Source organism: Apodemus sylvaticus, chromosome 10 (genome assembly GCF_947179515.1).
Source record: "Apodemus sylvaticus chromosome 10, mApoSyl1.1, whole genome shotgun sequence".
In the NCBI taxonomy this organism is placed as follows: Eukaryota; Metazoa; Chordata; class Mammalia; order Rodentia; family Muridae; genus Apodemus; species Apodemus sylvaticus.
The window spans coordinates 91122650-91144105 of record NC_067481.1 but is presented as its reverse complement, the minus strand read 5'-3'; the positions used below and the strand labels follow the sequence as shown (position 1 = coordinate 91144105).

Genomic DNA, 21456 nt, shown 5'->3' with positions numbered 1-21456 from the left:
TAACTACAGCTACAGAGGATCTGATGCCCTTTTCTGGAGTCTATAGGTACCACACACACAGATACATACATAGACACATACATATACATGATTTTAAAACTAATTAAAAAAATCATATCCCTCTGAGAAGAGGCAAAATTTGTATTTCTATCCACATTTAGACATCAAAAAATTGGCGGACCATGGGAAATGGAACTACTTTGTCCCCCTGGTGAATTGGGAACCAAGTTGACCTAACTCCTGAGCTCTGTTGCTTTACAAACCATTGAATTGAACTAGCACATCATCATGGTATAAATTCACAGGTTCCAATGGGATGTTTAGATATATGTGTATCCCTGCGATAATTAATATATCCACCCCCTAAACACTCAGCAATTCTCTGTGGTAAAAGTCTCTTTTCTGGCCCCTTTAAGATATACATTGTTGTGAGTGCTACTACTTTCTACTGTGAGGGACACCAGATGCATCCCTCCTTCAGAGCTATAGTTTTGTGGGTACTAAACAGCATCTCCCATCTGACCCTTCCCTGGTCTCTCATAATTGTTATTCTACTTACTGCTTCCACAAAATTGGCTTGCAGAGATTCTACATAGTAATGAACTCACAAAGTGCGTGTCTTTCTGTGTCTGGCTTATTTCACTTAACATGATGTTCTCAGATAGGTTTTTTATCTTCTATGGCTGAACAGTATTCCACTGTGTATAGGACATTCCCTTTACACATTGTCCTATTGGTGGACACAAAGTGGCTCGTGGCAGTGAACACAGGGATGCACATGTCTCCTTGGCCCTAATTTCCTTTTGAATCTATGCTCAGTAGTGGAATTACACAAGTCTGTGAGGTAAAGTAGCCTGAACTCTCATCACAAGTCCCTTACAAGGTGAACTCATAGCTTCTTCTGGTCCACAGTGACCTTGCCAACAGCCAAGAGCATCCAGAAGGTACCACTGATCTTAGCTTCCAGCAGAAATCACCATTTCTACAGTGCCCAAGCCTTGGCTCCTGTGGAGTGACACCCAGAGAGCTGCTGTCTTTTTGCCTTTTGAATCACAAATCCACCATTTCGAGGAGAGGTTAGGGCTAATCTCCCTTCCCCTGTTCCTGCTCAGGACAGAGGGAACCAGGATAGAGGCTGCTCCTGCTGGTATCACATGCATAATACATGAGCCCTCAAGAAGGAGATGAGGGTGTTCCAACCAGGGTACAAAGAACAAATCCATTCTCAAAGCGGGGAGGAAAAGATGAGGGAACAAAGAGAAGATTGAAAAATGACCCAGTTTTGGGGTACTTTTCACTAAATATCTGTGGAAGCCTCATTAGAAAAGAATTATTTGATTCTGTGTTCCTAGCTCTTCTCCATAGTTTACAGAATCCTGTGGGCGTGACAGCCTCCAGCTATGTTGTGAGGATCAAAAAGCTGCTTCTCTGCTGCCTTGCCTGTTAAGAACTGACCTGAGTTTCTAGCCCCGATGCTTATAATATCACTATGCTCATTATCATGATTACGACCACTACCACTACCATCATCATCATCACCACCAACAACAACAACATCATCACCACCACCAGCAGCATCATCACCATCACCAACAGCATCATCACCACCACCAGCAGCATGATCACCACCACAACAGCATCATCACCACCACCAGCAGCAGCATCACCACCACCAACAGCATCATTACCACCACCAACAGCATCATCACCACCACCAACAGCATCATCACCACCACCAACAGCATCATTACCACCACCAACAGCATCATCACCACCACCAACAGTATCATCACCACCACCAACAGTATCATCACCACAACCAACAGCAGCATCACCACCACCACAACAGCATTATCATCACTACTACCACTGCCAGCATCATCATCATCATCACCACCATCATCAAAACGATGCTAACACGGTAACATTTATGAAATTGCTCTTTTGTTGCCAGGACCATTCTAAGTAAGCTACATGAATCAACTCATCTAAACCTTATAGCTGCTTAAAGAGAGAGCCACGAATGGCATCTTCATATAACATTGAAGAAACTGAAGCACAGAACAGTGAAGTTCTTTACCTAAAACCACACAATTCATTGCACATATGTCCTGTCCCTTTCCTAGGTATGTTGCATATACAACATTTCTTTCAGGAAAGTTTTATGAAATCTAAAAGGATGGCCTAGAGGACTGGAGCCATGTCCCTGGACCCCTTGTCTTGGGAAAGTACCTCTCTAAGACCACAGGAGAGTGACAGTCAGCACAGCAGGTCCCAAGGCTGGAACTGCTGACATCAGGGAAATGACAAACCAGACGGTCACACACTGCCCCTCTGGCTCCCAGGTATGTTGTTCCAAGATGTCCCTTCCAACACCATGGACATATCCATTTCTCTGAACAGGCTTGTAACAAGTGGAGACTGCAGGCATCTCTGTGTGAAAGGGAACCTTTCTCTTGGTTTTAAACAGTCAGCATGACATGTTTGGTTGCCCTGGGAAAGATATGTCATCTGGAAAGAAAGCCTTACCCAAGGCCATAGTGACACTCTGAATCTAGAGTGTGGTCATGGTCTGATGTGGAAGCCTGTATGAGCCAGCTCAGGTTCTAGCCCCAACGGTATGTAGGTGTTGACGTCAGGCTTTCTGTGCATGGATTCTGGATCTTAATCACTTCTGCATCTTCAGAGAAGAAGCTAGCTAGCAGTGGTATCAAACTGGCAGGGTAGCTGAATGTCTGTGGCAGCGTTTTCTTATGGGCTGGCATATAAACTATGACAAACTACTCTTGATATCATGAACATTGGTCGCTTCTGTTCCCAGATCTGAGTGCAAGGTCATGGGCGAGATCAAGAACTTCATTCAGAGAAATGTTCATCTTTTAAAGCCAACAAAGATATTCCAATCCATTTTCTCAGCAAGATGCACGGCATGGGTCTCAGGCCAGGTGTCACCTCCGCCATGGGACATTGTGCACCAGGCACAGAGTGGCTGTGAGCACAAGACTTTTTACTCTTGTGTAATCATGTTTTACCAGAAGGAAAGAAAACATGGACGGGATCAGTGGAGCAAGAGCGGTGATTTCAAATGACAACTAGTGCCTAAAGAAACATCAAGAGGCCTAGATGTGACCAGCGACCATGGGGTCACTGGACAAATCCCAGAGAGGAGCCAGGCAGGGCAGGCTCTGTAAAGAGGAACTATTCCAACAGCAGCTGACTGGTAAGTTTTCCCAGCATGCTCCTGGGCAGGCAAAGGCTCCTGAGGTGGAAGGGCATTTAGCATTTTACAGTAGTTGTCACTGTGGTGGGATGACATCCTTGCCCAAGCTGCTGAGCTGGAGAGGCCAGGCTGATGGAAACATAGCGTCTCAGATGTGCAGGCAGGAACAGCATGACCCTGGGCTACTGCACTAGGTGACTTCTATTCCCTTACTCTTTGTTACCAGAGACTCGAAGGATTGAGGACTTCCCTGGAGGGGGCATCTCAGTCTGGGGATAGGGTTTCTTCTCTTTCACTCCTGCAGCCATGGGCAGTAATACAGACTTTCCCATCAGGCTTTGAAGAGCATATTCTTTGTGGGCCTGACCAGGGACATCAATTCTCCCTACCTCAGGGACATTCTTATCACACAGCCCCACCCCTGCTCTAATGTCTCGAAGGCCCTGAATCTTGGCTGAACACACATGCCAAAATGACTTTTGGAGAAGTTGGGGAAGTCACAGAGATAAACTTTAGTGTCTGGCTGCTCCTAGGAACCAGGGAACAAAATACTAGGAAGGTGTTACATTTTTGAAAGGCAATAGCAGCACCTGTCCTACAGTTAGGCACTGGTATGCATCCCATTCAGATTGGATGTCTTCTTTCCTCTCCCCACTTGCCTTACGCATGTCTTCAGAGACACCTACAGCCTCTGTGTGCTTGCTGGTGGTGATGGTGGAGGGTGAGGCAACCAGCCCAATGTGCCGGGCTAGCCCTCAGCAGCTCCAGTGCCTCACACTCACCTGGAACTCAAAGCTTGTGTGTTCTAGAAACTTCTGATTCATGGTCTCTGCAAACTTGTTGATAGCTCTCAGGAAGACCCTGGAAGAGGAAACAAGGTTACTGGACCACCTGAGTATCCTCTCTTTTCTCTTCCTGATGGACTAACACTTCCTCACAGTCTCCCAGGGTGGGCTGCTCTTTAGATGGAATCTAATGAAGATCAACGTAAGAACTGAGGTTGCCTCGCTAGAATTCAAGAACCGTCTATTTGACTTTTCAGAAATTTATATTGTTTTACATTCAAATGATTAGCAGCGTGTGGCTGAACAGTCCATGCTGTCCAGAAATGATATAAAGAAAGAACATCCCCTCCCCCAAAAAACAGCCAGTATTCCCTGGGATCCTCTCTCCTGGAGAAGGCTACCGTCATCATGTGGGTGAACATTACTTCAAAGGTCTCCTTAGAAGTGTCTATATGAATGACATTTTTAGGGTGTCATTTTGATAAATGGTATTACACGGTGAATGTGGTTTCATAGCTTGCTGATTTTACTCAATAATAAATCGTGGACTCCTTTCACACCAATGAGTGCAGCTACACATCATCTTTTTTAATCACCAAAGAGCATTCCACTCTACAGACGTATCACAGTTTATTTAATCAGTTTCTTATTGATGGTCCGTTTTGTGGTTTCTTGAGGTTTTTTTTTTTTTTAACCCATAATAGACAATGTTCCTGTGATCAATTTTCCATAACCCTTGCACATCCTTCAAACACCTCCTTTCCAGTCCTTCATCTGAGACCCAGAGCTAACCAAATATCATCTGCATTTCACGTTTTGGTACCGCGCTGTCGAGGTGTGCCCTCCATGTCTCTCTGATCACTTTGCTCTCTTTGTCTTTGTCTATGAGCCCCACTGGCTGTTTCCTCAGCCCTCTTCTCCTGCCCCGCCATTCCTGACCTCCATGGCTCTCCCCTGCCCATGGACAAGTAGAGTTCTCTCTTTACATGCAATGCCCTGCATGCTTTGGCCCGACCTTCCTATGCCCATTTTTCACTCTTACCCCGCAGTTCAGGTTACTTCCTTTGCACTTAGGGACATGTTTTCATTTTATAGCCTGCCCCAGTTCTTCTAAGTCAAATTATGCTTTCCTGGTACAGACTTGAGCATGTCCTGTCCAACCTCTGGACACTGTCATGTCAGGTTTCCCGTTTGTATCTTCATCCTAGGCCTCCCATGAGCTCCAGTTTGGATCTGCATTCTCTGCTCTTCATACCAACGCTAATTCTTGCTTGCCCGAACCCCTACTTCTCCTGGCATTCTTCCCCCACAAAAATGAAGAGGGGGGCTCCTGCATTTGCTCCCAAAGAGGAAAAATGACGCGACTCTGATAACCTTGGCTTTGGCTTTGTTCCACAGCCAACCCTCAGCTTGTTAGCACATCCTCTTAGCATCACTTTTAGAATAGGTCTAGAGCCACCTACTTTACTCCCAGCCACTGCTACAGCTGGGGACAAGGCCATAATCACTACTCTGGAGTTCTGCCGTTGTCTTCCAACTGAGATGCAGCCCAGTCTCCTTTGCGCACCTATGCTTGTGATTCTGCCCTCCTTCCTCCAACGCTGCAGACTGAACTTAGACTCCACTGCATGCCAGGTAAACATGCTGCCACCTTGGTCCCACCATTCCTAATGAGCAGCAGGCAATCAATATCACCGTGTCCCCTGAGTGGCTGGTCCTGGGAAATACAGCCTGCCTGAGGTACCAGAGGAGGCCAATAAAGGAAGTGCTGATGAGTGTGGGTAATAATTTGAGCTACGTTATGTCTGGGAGTCACTAAGAGACCTTATACAACACATTTGCACACCAGAAGTGTCTCATCCTTAGAGACAGATAAGCTGGGCTATTAATACCACACTCACTGCCCCTCAGTGGTTAGAATATGTTCCTGGACCACTTATTCCAAGGTACCAGTGCATTCATCCCCATGCCCCTCCTACAGCTGGACTGAGCACCCTGAAGCCAGAGAAATTGCATAAAAGAAAAAAGGAAGCTCTCAGGACTTATGGGGACTGTGCATAAACACTGGTGCTGTATTTTGGCTGGGATGAGCATGGCAGGTACTAGAGGGTTTTGTTGTTGTTATTGTTGTTTGTTTGGTAATAGGTCTGCAACAGTACTTCATTAAATACTTACATGTTATTTGCTGGGGGCAGAAGCTGGGGGGAGCCCAGCTTATTCTAGTATTGGGATCACGGGATTTGGAACATGCACACACTCCTAAATGTTATTTCTGACTTTGGCACTTTCCAACTCTGTGGATCTGGGTCACATTACTACACTTTTGAAGTCTCAGGTTCTTCCCTGCTACACAGCAGTGGGCGAGCCGGTTCCTGGAGTCGTTGCAGGGGTGAGGCTGGCTGAGTACAGAGCTCATTGCCCAACCCAGAGCCTGCAGTTCACAGTGGTCATCGGAGTCTCGTGGATCCTTCGGGCTGCCCAAGTCTCCTTTTAAAACCAGATGCCAATAGACAAACAGACAAATAGAAAGCAAGGAACACCTAGCCAACCAGGCAGGACCACACAGCAGTAGGAATGGAAAATCCCACAAAATCCACCGCCCCATCGGGCTGTCAAAGAGCAGACATTCTTAGGTTTTGCTTTTCGCCATTTGCTAAGATGCCTTTGAAACAACATCTATATTTTCTCCTTAAAGATTAGTTATCTGATTCTCTAGATGGAGGCACATTGAGTGGCTGTCACGTTGTGTACAAACATCTCAGAAGCTGAAATGTGATACCCAAATGAGGGCTTTATACACCCTTGCTAGCAACAAAGCTATCAGTAACTCCAGAACAGACATTATTGAGGTTGTCAGTTTAAACCTGTCTGGGGCTCCCAGAGGCTGGGCCGGTGACTGGAAACTAATCAGCCATGTGCTGGTGGTGGTGAGAAGCAGGTGTGCTACCTCCTCCTGGCTTCTCTCATAGCCCCAAGCTGAATTTAAAACCCCCACTTAACTCTGTGTTGTGTTTAAGATAGGAAGTGTAAGGCTTTTTTCCCCCTTCTTCTTGGTTTTCTTATTTTGAAAAATTGTTCTGAAGTGGATAGGAAGGACACACTCAACTTTCTGCTGCTCTCAACAATGAACATAAGTTGTTTAAAACAAAGTTTATTTTCAAATCTCAACCTAACCCTTCTTATCCATAGTGTGTTAGATTATATGTGTGTGTGTGTGTATGGTGTATACATATATATATGTCTATACACACATACACACACACACATACACACACACACACACACACACACACACACACATATATATATATAAAACCATATATACTATATATACCATACCACACATATATCCATGGCTTAGTGCATAAGGTTCCTCCAAGGGTGGGAGCAAGCTTTGCCCACATGGTGGAAGGAGAGAACTGCTTCCCACAAGTTGCCCTTTGTCCTCTGTCCTCCAGACATACCCCATGACATATGTCCAGTGACAGGAATATGAAGATAAAACCAATAGCTATCCTAAGTTCATTCTATGTGTCAACACTGTCCTGACTACTTTATACCAGTTATTCTTTCATTTTGGCCACATAAATCCTCTGAAATGGGGACTATCGCTAGTCCCATTTTACAGTAAGGAAAACTGAGTCCAAAGCAGCTAAGTAACTTACCCAAAGTCAATAACTAATGAAGGGGGCAGAATTTGAACTCAGGAAGTCATCAGCCACAACAGTGGTTTTCAACCTGCCTAATGCTGCAACCCTTTAATACGGTTCCTTATGCTGTAGTGATCCCTGCTCACAAAATTATTTCAGTGTCTACTGTTACAAATTGTAATGTAAATGATGCGGTATGTTGGATGTCAGCTACATGACCCCCCCCCCACACACACACAAAAGGAGATGCAACCCTTGCTAGTTAGAGCATCTTCATGCTATCTCTGAGCTCTGCTCTCATGAGGGTCACCGTGGGACTTAGACACATTTCTGGTCAAACTTATTATCTCCCTTACTAGGAAGAAGGCTCTAGGATTGGGGCTTGAATGGATCTGTGTGCTCCCTAGAGACTTAGACACTCAATAAACGTTGATTGACTGTTTTAAGAGCAGCCGTAGAGATGTGCTTAAATCCCTGACTCCCCCTTGAAGTGCTGCAATTCCTGATCGAGGCACAGATGCAAAAGGGAAGAGAGAGAGGTTTCCTAGCATAATTGTGTTAATTTACAACATTATGAAGAATTTTATCATTTAAAACTTAAACATGCCATGTAAATCAGATCCTGCTGAATGCTGCATCTTACCAAAAAGAAAACCATTCTAGCAGAAAGTGTTTCTTACAGTAGACGCACCATCACCTTTGCATAGGTAAACATCCCCCAGCTGGGGAGACATTCTAAGCCAGAAGGCTCTACCCACTCCACAGATGAAGAGAAACATGGGTAACAGATGACTTATAGACATATACATGCATTAATCAGAGGTGGTAATAGATTAATTACAGTAACATAGATAATAGAGGGAAAGAGATGAAGATACAGAAAAGATTAGAGAGAGTAAGAGAGCAAGGAAGATAAAGGGAAGAAAGTTAATAAGTTATAATGCAGGCTGATTTAGAGATAAGCTCGGGAGTGTGTGTGGATTGTTTCTTTCTGGGTAAGAGGAAATGGTATTTTAGGTAAGTGTCCCACTATAAATCATGGTACATGTTCTGTTTGTGTATATTCTGCAAACTAGCTGCAAGACCTTGGCAGCCTGTCTTCCTTCCGGGGCTACTGTCTGGATGCCTGTTCAAGGCTCTTCAGACAAATGTCTCTGGTACATAGGGTGAAGAAGCCAGCCCGGTCTCAGAACTTGGCACAGGTTGAATGGTGTTTCTCTTTCTTACTGACATTGCAATGATGAGTAAGTCAGTCAGCTGTGTCATTTGCAAAATGCAAATGGTTGTGGCTCCACCTTATAAGGTTGTCATGAGGGGCAGAGGAGCTACCACATGCAAAGCGTTTGTAACAGTGGACCAACCTAGGTGCTTGACAAATGTCAGCTATGAAATTACACATAAAATATAGACATCCTGAGAAACCCTCATGAGCTCCATTGAGTGGAGGAGACATACTTGCAGCCAGACTACAAAGGAAACCTATAGACTATGCTATTCTGCAAGGACAAAAGAACAGCCATTGTTAGGGGGAGGTGATGTTAGCAGGCACTTCTCTAGCTCGAGACCAAGTTGGTATCACCTAGTTGATACCAATGCCCTGCTTGCTGAAGTCTGACTTGTTATCAGTGTGGTACTGAGGGACAGCTCTTTCCATCCGAAATGAGAAACACAAATCCTGTAAAATGGACTGTGGTAATCCTCCCTCCAGATATTGGGAAACTGACACTCCAGTTGAAGGAATTTCTGAAAAGGCAAGGGTATGCAATGGGCTGTGGTTGTGCAGGTCTATAATCCCAGGACTTGGAAGGTTGAGGCAGGAGGACCACAGATTCAGAATCTTCCTCTTTAACTGCATCGTGAATTCCAGGTCAACCTGGGCTAAAGGTCTTCCATGCTGTACCCTCGAACCCAAGATCAAAAAACCCTGAAATGCAAAGACACGTATTTCACTGATCAGAGCAGTCACTGCTTTTATTTAGAAGGTAATTCTACTTTCATCGGTTCCTTGACTTCCATTTTTCTAGGTATAGAGACAGAAGAATCATTTTACTTGTGAACTTGACATGATAGAGAATTGTGTGGGAAGAGAGTCTCAGGCAGGGGGTTGTCTAGATCAGGTTGCCTTGTGGGCAGATTTCTGAGGAACTTTCCTAATTGGGTTCATTGAGGTAGAAAGACTAGGCACCCTGAACATGAGTGGCACCATTCCCTAGGCTTCGTATGAGACTGTATGGGAGTGGGGGAAGGGTGACTAGGCACTGGCAATCACACAGTCATCCCCTATCTGCTGTTGACTGCATATAGCAAGCTGCTTTGAATTCCTGCCTTGCCTTCCCTAGAATAACAGACTGGAACCTGGAATTTTAAGCCTAATAAAAACCATTTCTCAATTAAAGTTGCTTTTTTATTTTCCAAGGTATTTTATCGCAGCAATTGGAATGGGACTACAAACGGGCAACATCTCTGGAGCCTGCGCCAATACCTCCTCACCCAGATCACTAAGGACTTCTCCCAAAATTCCTGGTACACAGCTCCAAAAGGGGAAACGTGCTTGACAAACCCCAATCCTGGTTTTGTATTAGCTCATGTCATCTGTTCCCTTTTCTTCCAGTAATCTAGTCTTCTTACTTAACAGCAACTCTGGGTTTTTCTTTGGAGAACTACCTTCTCCATTACTTTCTTGGATTCCTGTTGTTTGAGTAGAATTGACCATACTACCTCTGGTTCAGAAGGCAGATCATAAGATCAAAGCCTGACTTAAAAATGCCTTTCATTTTTTTCTGCCACCAGAGGTTTATGGATGAACATGTAGCCCAAACCAGACTTTGAAGATTAGCCTTGGGAATTACACTGCACTGACTGGAAAAAAAAAAATTCTCTCGGCAGGTTTTTCTGGAAGGTTTTTCTTTCTCCTCTTTCTTTCAATAAAATACATTTTTGAGGGCTATAGAGATGCCTCAGCACTTCAGAGTATTAGCTGCTCTTCCAGAGTACTCTGCTTCTTCTCTCAGATCCCACATAGCAGCTCACAATGGTCCCTGGATCTGATGACCCCTTCTGGTTTCCACAGGCATCAAGCCCTGGAGTAGCTCACCAGCAAACACACAGACCAATACCCGTATGCATAATCAAATTAAATAGATATGCTTGTAACCTGTACTTTCATCCCTCGTAAGGGATGTGTACTTTCATCCCTCTTAAGGGAATGTCTGTTTGAGAATGAAGCCGGCAGAGACAAGACAGAGACAATTTCTTCTATCTTCACCTGAATACCTGGAGACATCTGAACATGAAACAAGACCTCTAAGTTTTTGTATGACACATGTAGAGAAGTAGACAATAGGAGAAGATGGCTATATCCCAAATGCAAATGACCCTGTACTATCCCCTGGATGCTTCATTTAACTTGACAGACTGACCGTTTATCTTCTGGCACACAGTGAAGGACCATGTTCAGAGTGGCAGATAGCTTCTGCCTCAATCCAAGATGGCTGACCATTGACATCTGAGCAGCTAGACAACTTATGAAGACAGAACAAACTGAAAACAGAAATCCCGTTGTCTGAAAATTATTATGAGTCAACAGATGGGGGCACATGAGCATTAAACCAAGCATAGGGCCCTTCCAAGTATGACCATCTATGCTCCTCCACAGGGTTCGTGCTCAGAAAGTTGGCAGGACACAAGGCCAGTCAAGAGTCTACTTCTGACCCACAGTGAGCCTGGGAGAATTATCATCAGCATGTTAGTTATTCCAGAGCCAGTCTTCAGCATGTGAGATGTGAGCCAAGCAGAGTGAGCCTAGGCTAGGGTAGGATGCTCCCTGATACTGTGTTGCTGGGAAGAGCTCCCTCTTTCTATAATAAGCAGAGATGTTCAGACAGATGGCTCCTTCTACTTTGACCAATTCCTCCTCCCCTCCTGCAGTCCTAAAGTTAGTCTAAGAGTACAGTAGCCAGGTGTCTATCACATAGTGGGCACTTGGGTATCCAGGGACTGGAAGAATAATTTTCCAGAGATCAGCAAGTATTGCAATTAGCTCTTAGCATGCAAGAGACAGATCTCAGACCTTATGCAATGACAAAATCATTAATATGTAAATGTGCATAGTCTTTTCTCCAGTCCTTTCACTCAAGAATATTCTGGTTTTTCTTCTCTGCCACTCTCTGGGGACATTTCTGTCTTTGTCAGCCAATACTTGGCCTGTGTAATGAAGAACAGAGGTGGTAGGTGCAGGGAGATAAAACTAGAAACCGAGTTGAGATGAAGGGCTTTCTATGGTACAGACCTGAAATAAATATAAGTAGGCATAGGAAAGAGGAAAAGAAAGGGTGGGAGGGATTGAGTAGGCCTTGCTCAAGAGAGGACATGGGCAGGACAAGAGGACAGGATCCAGAGACAGTTCAGAGCAATGACAGCATGCAAAAGACAGCGGGGGACAGGGGAGTGGTCATTATTAGAATGGCTGAGTCATGACACTTGTGTGTTCCTTGCCCGGATGGTATTAGAGACACAGTCGTGAAGGTTGAAATCATTTGTAAGTATTTATCTCAGGTTGTGATTGCTCATGTAGGGTCTGAATTATCCTTGGGTTACATTGATATTCTGTGAGACATGATGAGGGATTACATTAATAAACAAAAAATGTATAAGTTATACCCTACACTGTCCCAAAGGCAGATTCATCTGTAAAATGCCCCCCTTATTCCTTCAGCATAGAAAATCATATTTGCATATTTAAAGCCCCCATCCCCGTCCCTGTCCCTGTCCTGTAATGTTGAAACCTTTAAAGATTTAACCCAGTGCTTTGGACACAGAAAACATTTTATTATCCTAAATGAACTTTAGAACAATATAACTGTATAACTCTTGCCTAAACTCTCCTATCATAGACAGAGTGTCACATTTTTAACTGTAACTTGAAAGCCAGAGAAGGTACAGGGCTATTTAGAGTAGCTTCAAGACCGGTGAACTCTTTCTTCCTTGTGTTTGTGCATAGAAAGGAAGGGCCTGTTAACATTTTTATCTCTTCTCTTCCTTCTATAGCTAGTGTTCTTTTAAATAAATGGTGAGCACATGAGGCAGTATTCTGGAAGCTCTGGGCAGCTTACCTGTTCTGGACCATGCTCATGGCCATCCAGTCCCCAGGATACACATTCTTCCCAATGAGGTCCTTGAACATGATGAATGTTTCCATCAAGAAGTCCTATAAAAGTGCCAAACACACCTGTCACCACAAGTCACAGGGCCCGATTTCACATGTCGATAAGATATTGGTGGTGGTGAAGGAATATCTTCATTTTCCTTTAGAGGGTTAGGATTGGGAAAGAGGCCGGGTTTTTGCTAAGGAATTCAAAGTCAAAAGAACGGGTGAGAAATGGAAATTTATAAGTCAGCTACCAAGATTCTGCCTCACAGGTACAAGAGGAATATGAACAGTGGCTAAAGATGTAAATAAATCACTATTGGTTCTGTCGTTAAGAATAAAGAAGTAAATGTACTTGCTGGTGATTTCATAATCATCTTTCCAAATATGTATTTGAGAGGTAAATAATCCACACTATATAGAATGGTCTCAGGTCATTGAACAAATACACTATTAATTAAATGAACATTTAATTAGCTATGCATAGGCACAGCTAATCCAAATGTGACATGTGCATATAAACTCATAAGAAAGGCAGGTAACAAGGGTCTTCCTCTCTTTTAAAGAGGTTCAAAGTGGATTTAAACATTCTCCAGCAAATTCTGCAGTAGGCTAACCTTCATCTTTATCTTTAGAGAAAATAAATTCAGCACAGATCCAGATAGCAAAGTCAAGAACCACTGGCACCAAGAGCATATTGAGCTGCAGGTAATGAAGTCGAATCCCCCAGGTGATTTAGGTAAAGCTTCAAACCCAGAGTGAACCCACCCACCTGCAGATCTTTCCCTGAGCAGCACTTGTCAAGTCATGTTCACTGCAGCCTCTGCTCAGAGAAAATCTCACCTAAAACCCAATGTATGAAACAGATAAAGATAGATTAGCTGTGTTTGATGTGTGTTTGTGTGTATATATGAATGTGCCTGTTTGCGTGTGAGTATGCTGCGTGTGCAATTGTATGTGAGTGTGCTATATGTGTACAATTGTGTGTGTGCAATTGTGTGTGTGAATGGTAAGTATGTGTGCAATTGTGTGTGAATGTGCTATGAGTATGTGTGCAATTGTGTGTGTGTTTGTAATTGTGTGTGGGTGTATGTGAGTGTGTGTACAATTATGTGTGAGTATGCTGTAAAATTGTGTGTTTGTATGAGTGTGTTGTGTGTGTGGTATGTGCTTCTGTGTGCATACATGTGTGTGCATAAGTGTGTGTGAGTGTACTGTGAATATGTGTGCAATTATGTATGTGTGAGTGTGTGCAGTTATGTGTATGAATGTGCTGTGAGTGTGTGTACAATTGTGTGTGAGAGTGTGTGTGTATGGTATGGTGTATATGTGTGGTATGTGTGGTGTTTGCTTGTGTGAGTGAATATACTGTGTGTGTGCAATTGTGTGTGAGTGTGTGCAATATGTGTGTACATGTGGAGTGTACTGTGAATATATATGCAATTGTGTGTGTGAGTGTGTATGGTATGGTGTATCTGTGTAGTGTGTGTGGTTTGTATGTGTACATGTGTGTGTGTGTGCATTTGTGTGCATATGTGAATGGCATGGTATATATATGTGTGGTGTGTTTGTGTGTGTGTGGTGTGATGTGTGTATGCATGTTTACTGTAGGATAGTGAGGGGGCTATGCAGAAAATCATTTCAAAAACTCCACTTTAAGCTAAATTGTGAAAGTCTGGAAATGCCGTTGGCTTATTTCTAGCAAATTTTGCTTCTAGGAAAAAAATCACCTTTGTGGTATAAGGTTCAAGCTTCCACATCAGAATGGGGTAATGTCTACCCGGCAAGGTTAGCACAAGGAATGAAGCACACACTATGTACTGGACTCTGGGCACAGAGCCAAGCTTGTGACTCCTCCCAGGTGATGGTGGTGGGTGCAGCAGATGAGTCCTGAGAGGAGAGCTGGGCTCAGGAGCCAGCTCTCTCTGTACCCTTGCTACAGCATCGTGACAGCTGCCTTTCCTGAGTGCTTACTGTTAACACTTAGGATTCAAAGCCCATGACACAGATAGTGTCACCCCTGGTTCACAGATTGGAAAAACAAAAAACCTGAGGCTTAAGAGATGTTAGTTTGCCTGTGGCCACATGGAGGCTTAGCTGGGACTCCAATCTAAGATATTGTGGTTCTGACACTCAGGCTCTGGAGCGCCGGAGCATTCTTTCTGTTTGCTGATGGGAATGTAGATGTGGGAGCCATAGCCTGCAACTGTAATGGGCTGGAGATATATTCTAGAATTGAGTTATACAAGAAATGGAACAGACACATACATCATAATCTGCACACACACACACTTGAGACCTTCCTGCCCCCAACTCATGAGAAGAGGAACTTGGTATGCCATGCCTCTCTTCTCCAGTTCTTGCCTCCCCCGATCCCCTGCCATATCTTGCAGACTTACCACAAGGTCTGAGCTGGTCTGGAAGGTCTCAATATAAAAGGAATAGTGTTGGTCGCCCATCTGGTCTAAGATGGCTGTCATACATGCCACACAGTGACTCTACAAAACAAAATGAAAAATATAATGGCACTGAAATTTGTCCTTTTTGTCTCCTTGACATCAAACTTGAAAACATACAGCCACCCCAGGCACTGATAAAGGGCCACCCAGCAGTGAAACAACTCCTCTTACTGGCATGGAAAACAACTTCCTAAGAGGAAATGTCCTTAGCACTAATTCATTTAAAAAGCATTCATTAAACACTCATTATGTGCCCGTAGCTGTGCTAAGAGCCCCAGATACAAAACTAAGCAGACCCACCACCTCACCCCACCTCTGTGCTGTTTGCACCTTGGAAACAGCACTCTGCGGATGTTGGGAGACTCAGCCTATGCCAGCCAAGATCCTCAGGGGCAGTCAGTTTCATTTTCTGGTAAATAATTTTGTCTGTGTGAATCCCCAAAGTCTTATCTGTGCCCATATCCACTCCCAGAGGAATTCCTGGAAAGATCAACGGCTCCAACAGCACCGTTAAGTGCATTGCAAGTCTCTGTGGAGAGATCAGTTACTGGATCACCATGAATCAATCAGCCATGAGAGAACCTAACACCTACCAGGATTGGCATTTGTTAGGGAGAAAGAAGATAAAGGAGATGCGGAGAGACAACCTTTGCTCTTCGTGAGTTTATTATTTCATTGGGAAAGCATGATTAATGTCCATGAGGAAAGGAGTCAGACAAGAGGGAAATCAAGGTAGAGACCTGAGCAGGATGTGGGTCTTGAAGAAACCCTGGAAGTGGAGAAGCATGAGTTAAATATAAGCCGGGTGTGGCCCTGAGACAACACTCAGACTCTCCTGTGTTCTCCCTCCCAGGGTGTTAAGTGTCTGTGCTGGGCCATGCAGATGTATATGGGGTATGCAAGCACACTTGAGGAGAAATACTCCTGAAGCTGGTAAAGAAAGCCCTGACCACTTATCAAGCAGGGCTGAGATGATATTCTCAACTGTTTCCTGTAAGATTCTCGAGGGGCTACTGTCTTGGCCAGAGGAGGCCTCACTGTGGTCCAGCCCAGGATAGACTGTTTTGAAGGTTTCCAAGATAGTGGTGGGATATAGGGAGTGTTCAGGGACTCCCACTACTGAAGATAGGGTTGGAAGTTTCATGTTTGAAAAATAAAGGTGTGTGATACCTGAGTGAGTATGTGTGTCTGTGGCTGTCTCTGTGTTTATCTGTGTGTGTGTGTGTGTGTGTGTGTGTGTGTGTGTGTACCTGTGCTTCCTCGGCGGCTCCCTCCGGCTCATCTCCTCTCCCTTCCTTAAAGAATTCATCCTGTGGCCACTAGAGGGCTTTTCTTTTCACATGGAAGCCGCTGTGCAGTTTGTTCGGCTTTTTATTTATTCCTACGTGAGCAGACCCACTACACTTCTTGCATATAAACAGTGAAAATTACAATATAAAGGGCTTATTTTTCCTTCGTTTGGAGTTATCTTGCTTCTGGTCAAAGGCTGGCTCGTTGTACAAGGAAGGGGGCGGCATCCTCTGCAGGTAATTCCACTGCTTGGAGGTAAGAGATATGGGAAGGTTTGATTTTTTTGGGGGGTCTTTTTTTTTTTTAATCGATGATCTTGTAGGGAAAAAAAACGCTGTGGTCTGTCGGACAACAGTCTTCTTTAAATCTTTGGCTTAAATGAGTGCTGAGACTGTGAGCTTGTGTGGGTGTGTGTGGTGGAAATCCACCATTGTCAGAACTGCAGGCTGCCCCGAATGCCTCGATCCGCAAGGCTTGCTATTCCCAGTGGCTTGATTTGAATTGGAAGAGCAGGAGATGCAAAGAGCGAACCTCAGAGGAGCTCAAGTTGCTTGGAATTACCTCGAACAGGCTGTGTTCCCTTAGGGTTTGTTTAAGGGAACTTCTATGCCTTTTTTCTTTCTTTCTTTCTATCATTAAATAATGAAAAAGAGAGAGGGGTTTTCCATTCTTCATTTAGAGAGTTTGATCATTTTACGAAATAAACCATTATTGTTTTATTAGGAGTCAGTCAGTGTGCTAGAGTTCACAGATCAATCAAAATCACTTTTTACCAGCTTGTTAATTTCTTTGTCCTGATCAGCACGCACAAGAGCCCAGTCGGGTGTCTTTCACTAGGATTCGCATGTACTGTCATGGAAGTTTAGACAAGTCACCTGCATTGGCCTGTTAATCAAAAATTGACTGCTCTATCTCGAACCGGAAGCGTCCTGATTTTCTACCACAGTGTCTAGCTCACTTTGGTATCGATCCGATCCTTAGGTGATCACACAGATGTGACTGACAGACACCCTGAGGTAGATGAAGCGACAGGCAGTAGGTTCATCAAAGGCTCTTCTCGGTCATTTGAATTGAATGACAATTCACGCTTTCTCATGCGATGAAGGACTAATGGAATCACATTGTGCTGCTCTGATGACTGCTCCCTTTCAAGATTGTCTTCAAAATGGCAATTGTGTCTTGGCCCTCCCCCCACCCCCCCCTTTTTTTTTTACAAGTTTGAGACCAGACTTTCATACCTGCCATGTCTAAAATGCTTAGAGAAATCAGGGAGGTGGGGAGTAGGGGCGACTCTTTGCCCTGGCAACCAACATCGACCTAAGGTCGACTGCTGCTCAAACTTTATATCATTAAAAGTTCAAACTCCTATCCCCTCCAACGACCTAGAAAAGCCTTAGTGTTATCATAGGATTCTCGGGGAGTTGGGGGATCCCCTGTAATCTGAGCCAATTAGAACCCTCTTCTTTTTATTCCTGGCAGAAATTCTATAATCGACATGTATTTACTACCAAGGCACGAGGCAGCCACTCATCCATACCAAAGCAGCATGCCAGGTGCCTGGATAGGAAATTGCTTCTTAAAACAGAGTACCAGAGGGACTTGCATATTAAATTCCAGAGAGAAATTGAATCTGAGATTCTGGCGTAAACCAGGCAGAGTCACCTCACTCCAATCGGGTAGTTTAAAATGTGGCTAATGAATCACAGCATGAAGAGACACAGTTTGAAACTAGGTCAAAGGTGTAAAAATAAGTGCAATTGTCGCAGGCACTTGGCTGAGGAGGGGCTACTCAATGCTAGACTGGAGGGGCATATTTGCCGCATAGGACCCTCCTTCAGCCATCCAAGACGATCAGTTCTTTTCATTAATCCAGCTTCTCACTACACTCTGAGGTCGTGCACATCTGGGAGAGAACTGAAGCCTTGAGGGAAAGGAAAACCAGTCAGGGTCTCTTTACTCTGTGCTGGCAAGAAAACAAGAGAAGACTGATAGTGTGTGAGCAACATAGCAGATGACTTCAGTTCTGAAAGGAACTCTCCCCAAATCATTACCCTGGCTCCTTTGTATTAAAAGTCATGTCCATATCACATTATTATTGGAAATACTAATAGTTCTGCATATAACATTCAGTTTAACCATTCCTATTTAATGCAAACACACATATGCAGGTACATATACATTCACATATGCAAGCACACAGAGTTGGGACTCTTGTGGTGCTGGAGTAAACTGGGGCAAAGAAGGTAAAGCAATCATTTGCTCTGCTTTGGAGAACAAAATTGAGGAGGGGGGCTTGGCTGCTAGAGGCATCCCCCCCACTCACCTGAGATGGGTGGGAGAGGAGAGAACACAGAGGGAAGGAAACAGTCAACTCCAGGAGCTTGCTACCTAAATGCCAACATTACTATGAGATAGCAGCTGGTGACGCGTTGCTATGGTAACTTCAGATAATGCGCACGACCAAAATAAAATACAATATAGAAAGCACCAAGGAGAAAAGATGAAGGAAAGTTTGTGTGAGGAGGGAGGGAAGCTCGCGAAGAGATGAAAAGTTCTGTGAACGGGTTACACGTTGGAGTCTGCGAGTGGCCAAATGCTGCTCCAGGGTGGTTCCTCCGCTCACCCTCATGCCTGCTGTGTGCTTATGTAACTGATTTTATTCTCGGATTAAACTAGTGCTGTCTGTGTGGTGGATCCAGGACTGATTGGAGGTGGGAGGCTGTGGTGTCAGGAAAAGCAAGGGCTCTGAAAGCCATTCATCTCAGAGCTACGCCAGGCCTCTGGGAGTTGTAATTTGGAAAACGTCTTTAGGGTGGCTGAGGTGTCGAGTGTGTTCTCCTACAGCAGTGCCGAGTCTGGCTACAGTGCTGGGCACAGGGGGTACGTCAGGGTGGCTAAGGCTGTGCTCCGAGGAGCTCCTATCTAAGGCTTAGTTGATACAGAGCCACAAGCAGGGGGAGCAAGGGGGAGCTTGGAGCCGGGTAGCCAGGGTTCCAGTCTTAGCCATGTGCCTGTGACCTTGAGCAGGGTCTTTTGTGGTTTGCTTGCCTAATGTGTCAAAGAAGATAAAAATAAAAGAACTCTTTATTTTGAATGGAGAAGAAAAGATTGAATTAATTTATATAAAAAAGCTTGAATGTATAGAGCCTTCAGTAAGTACCAGCTATTATTATTATTATTATTATTATTATTATTATTATTATTATTGTCATGCTACTGGCTATGGTCCACAATACTAAGCAGATTAAGCAGATAAAATTCCCAGCACAGAGGAAATGGTAACTGTCTTCCAGTGAGTGTCTGCGAACCAACTTAACTGTTCCCCACTGCAGCTCAGCCATTGCTGACTTTACGGCCTCCAACTCTGAGTGGCCTTTTGGTTATTGTGTCTCAAGTTCATCTACTCAGTGAGTGTGCACCTCTTTGAGCAAAGCTCGCAGGTAGATTTCTTTTGCTTGAAGACAGTCGTCAGAAGGTAGGAAAAGTGACTTTGGTGTTCAAAGTGTTTAAAGGTATATGCTACCACTGCCATTACGGAGAGCATCATCTGGCTTTAGGAGGTGCCTGTCCTTGTGTGTCCTGAAACTCCTTAGCTACCCAGGGGTCCTGCCCTGTGGTAGGTGAAGCCAGTCCTATTCCTTCTTAGGGAAATGAACGCATATCTAGGAGGTCTGTGGGATCTGTTCCGTGCCAAAAGCAGAAGAACATCTTGAGTAAGTGGAGAGGTGGCGCCTGGATGCTGCACCTCTGCGTGCACCCTGACGTGCCTCACCTGTGATGGTGACTCCAGGAGGGCTAGCACCATGCACCCATGACAGACACTGCAGGCATCAAGGGCAGCTCAACTGTCTGGATAAACCAGGGCTAGACTTGCAGGCAGTTCCCTCCTTAGGGAACAGTCTTCACCGAGAGACCAGTGAGGTGGCCTGAGAAGGCTGCTTAGGGTCAAGGCTAGAAGAGCCTATATTCCTTACACACTTTTTGCTTGTTACAAATACCTCTGATCATAGCTGGAGCTTGGGCCTACCTGAGAGAACACTTTAAATCTTCCAAAGAGAACAGTAGTTTGTTTTGTGGCAAGGGAAAGTGGGGGAGTGGTAGATCCCATTCATTCATTCATTCATTCATTCATTTCTTCATGCCTTCTTCATCATCTCCTGGAAACTTCTCAGCTTACACATGAGCTAAGCTGTGTACCCATTTAACAGAATCAAAACATGAGAGGCACGAAGCCAAATAGTTTGGCTAGTCAGACATTTAGTTTGTGGTGTTTTAGGAAATGAAAGCAGGGCCTTTTAGGTCCCCAAGGCTGTATTTTCATGGACCTGAATTTTTATACCACACCTCCTGTGTTGGCTCTACTCAGCAGAGGACCCTGTCACTCTATTTGCTGCGATATTGCTAGGATCCAGAATTGAACCTGAATATTGCATAAGTTTGATAAATATTAATAGAGATTGAATTTAGTGCTGCATTCTCTATCTCTAAAAGAATGTTATGGGGACCCTCCTCCATAAACTGAAAGTTTAGTTGGGTATTTTATACCTTTGATTTAGCAGAGGCCGGAAACCTAAGTATTTTTGTTCTATTTCTCACATTCTGTCAAGTTCCAGTGAGGTAACCCTTTCACACATTCCTTGATTCAGTAAGTACTTCTTGAACACCTACTGTGTGAGCAACCATTGTGTGAGCGCCTACTGTGCGCCCGGCATGGTTTTAGGAGCTGAGGCTATAGATGTGATTATCAAAGGCACTTTTTTTTAGAAGCTTTCATTCCAGATGAGTGGGGTTAGAAACAGGAAGACACATCTGTAACAAGCCAGCATGTGAGAACAGTTGCAGACTAGTAAGGAAATGGGAGAAGGCAATAGACAGAGACAGAATTTAAGGCACTTGTTTTGGACTG

The 21456-nt window shown here is 44.4% G+C and overlaps 1 protein-coding gene across 1 annotated transcript in view; it reads right to left on the bottom strand.

Moving 5' to 3' along the window:
- The window catches only part of Dock2 (dedicator of cytokinesis 2), a 411802-nt gene that overhangs the window by 70379 nt on the left and 319967 nt on the right, over positions 1–21456 (bottom strand). The window contains exons 28-30 of the mRNA XM_052194849.1: positions 15201–15299; positions 12767–12861; positions 4003–4081 (exon numbers count right to left, since the gene is read on the bottom strand). Coding sequence (XP_052050809.1) covers positions 4003–4081; positions 12767–12861; positions 15201–15299 — 273 coding nt within the window. The remainder of the gene's footprint in view (positions 1–4002; positions 4082–12766; positions 12862–15200; positions 15300–21456) is intronic.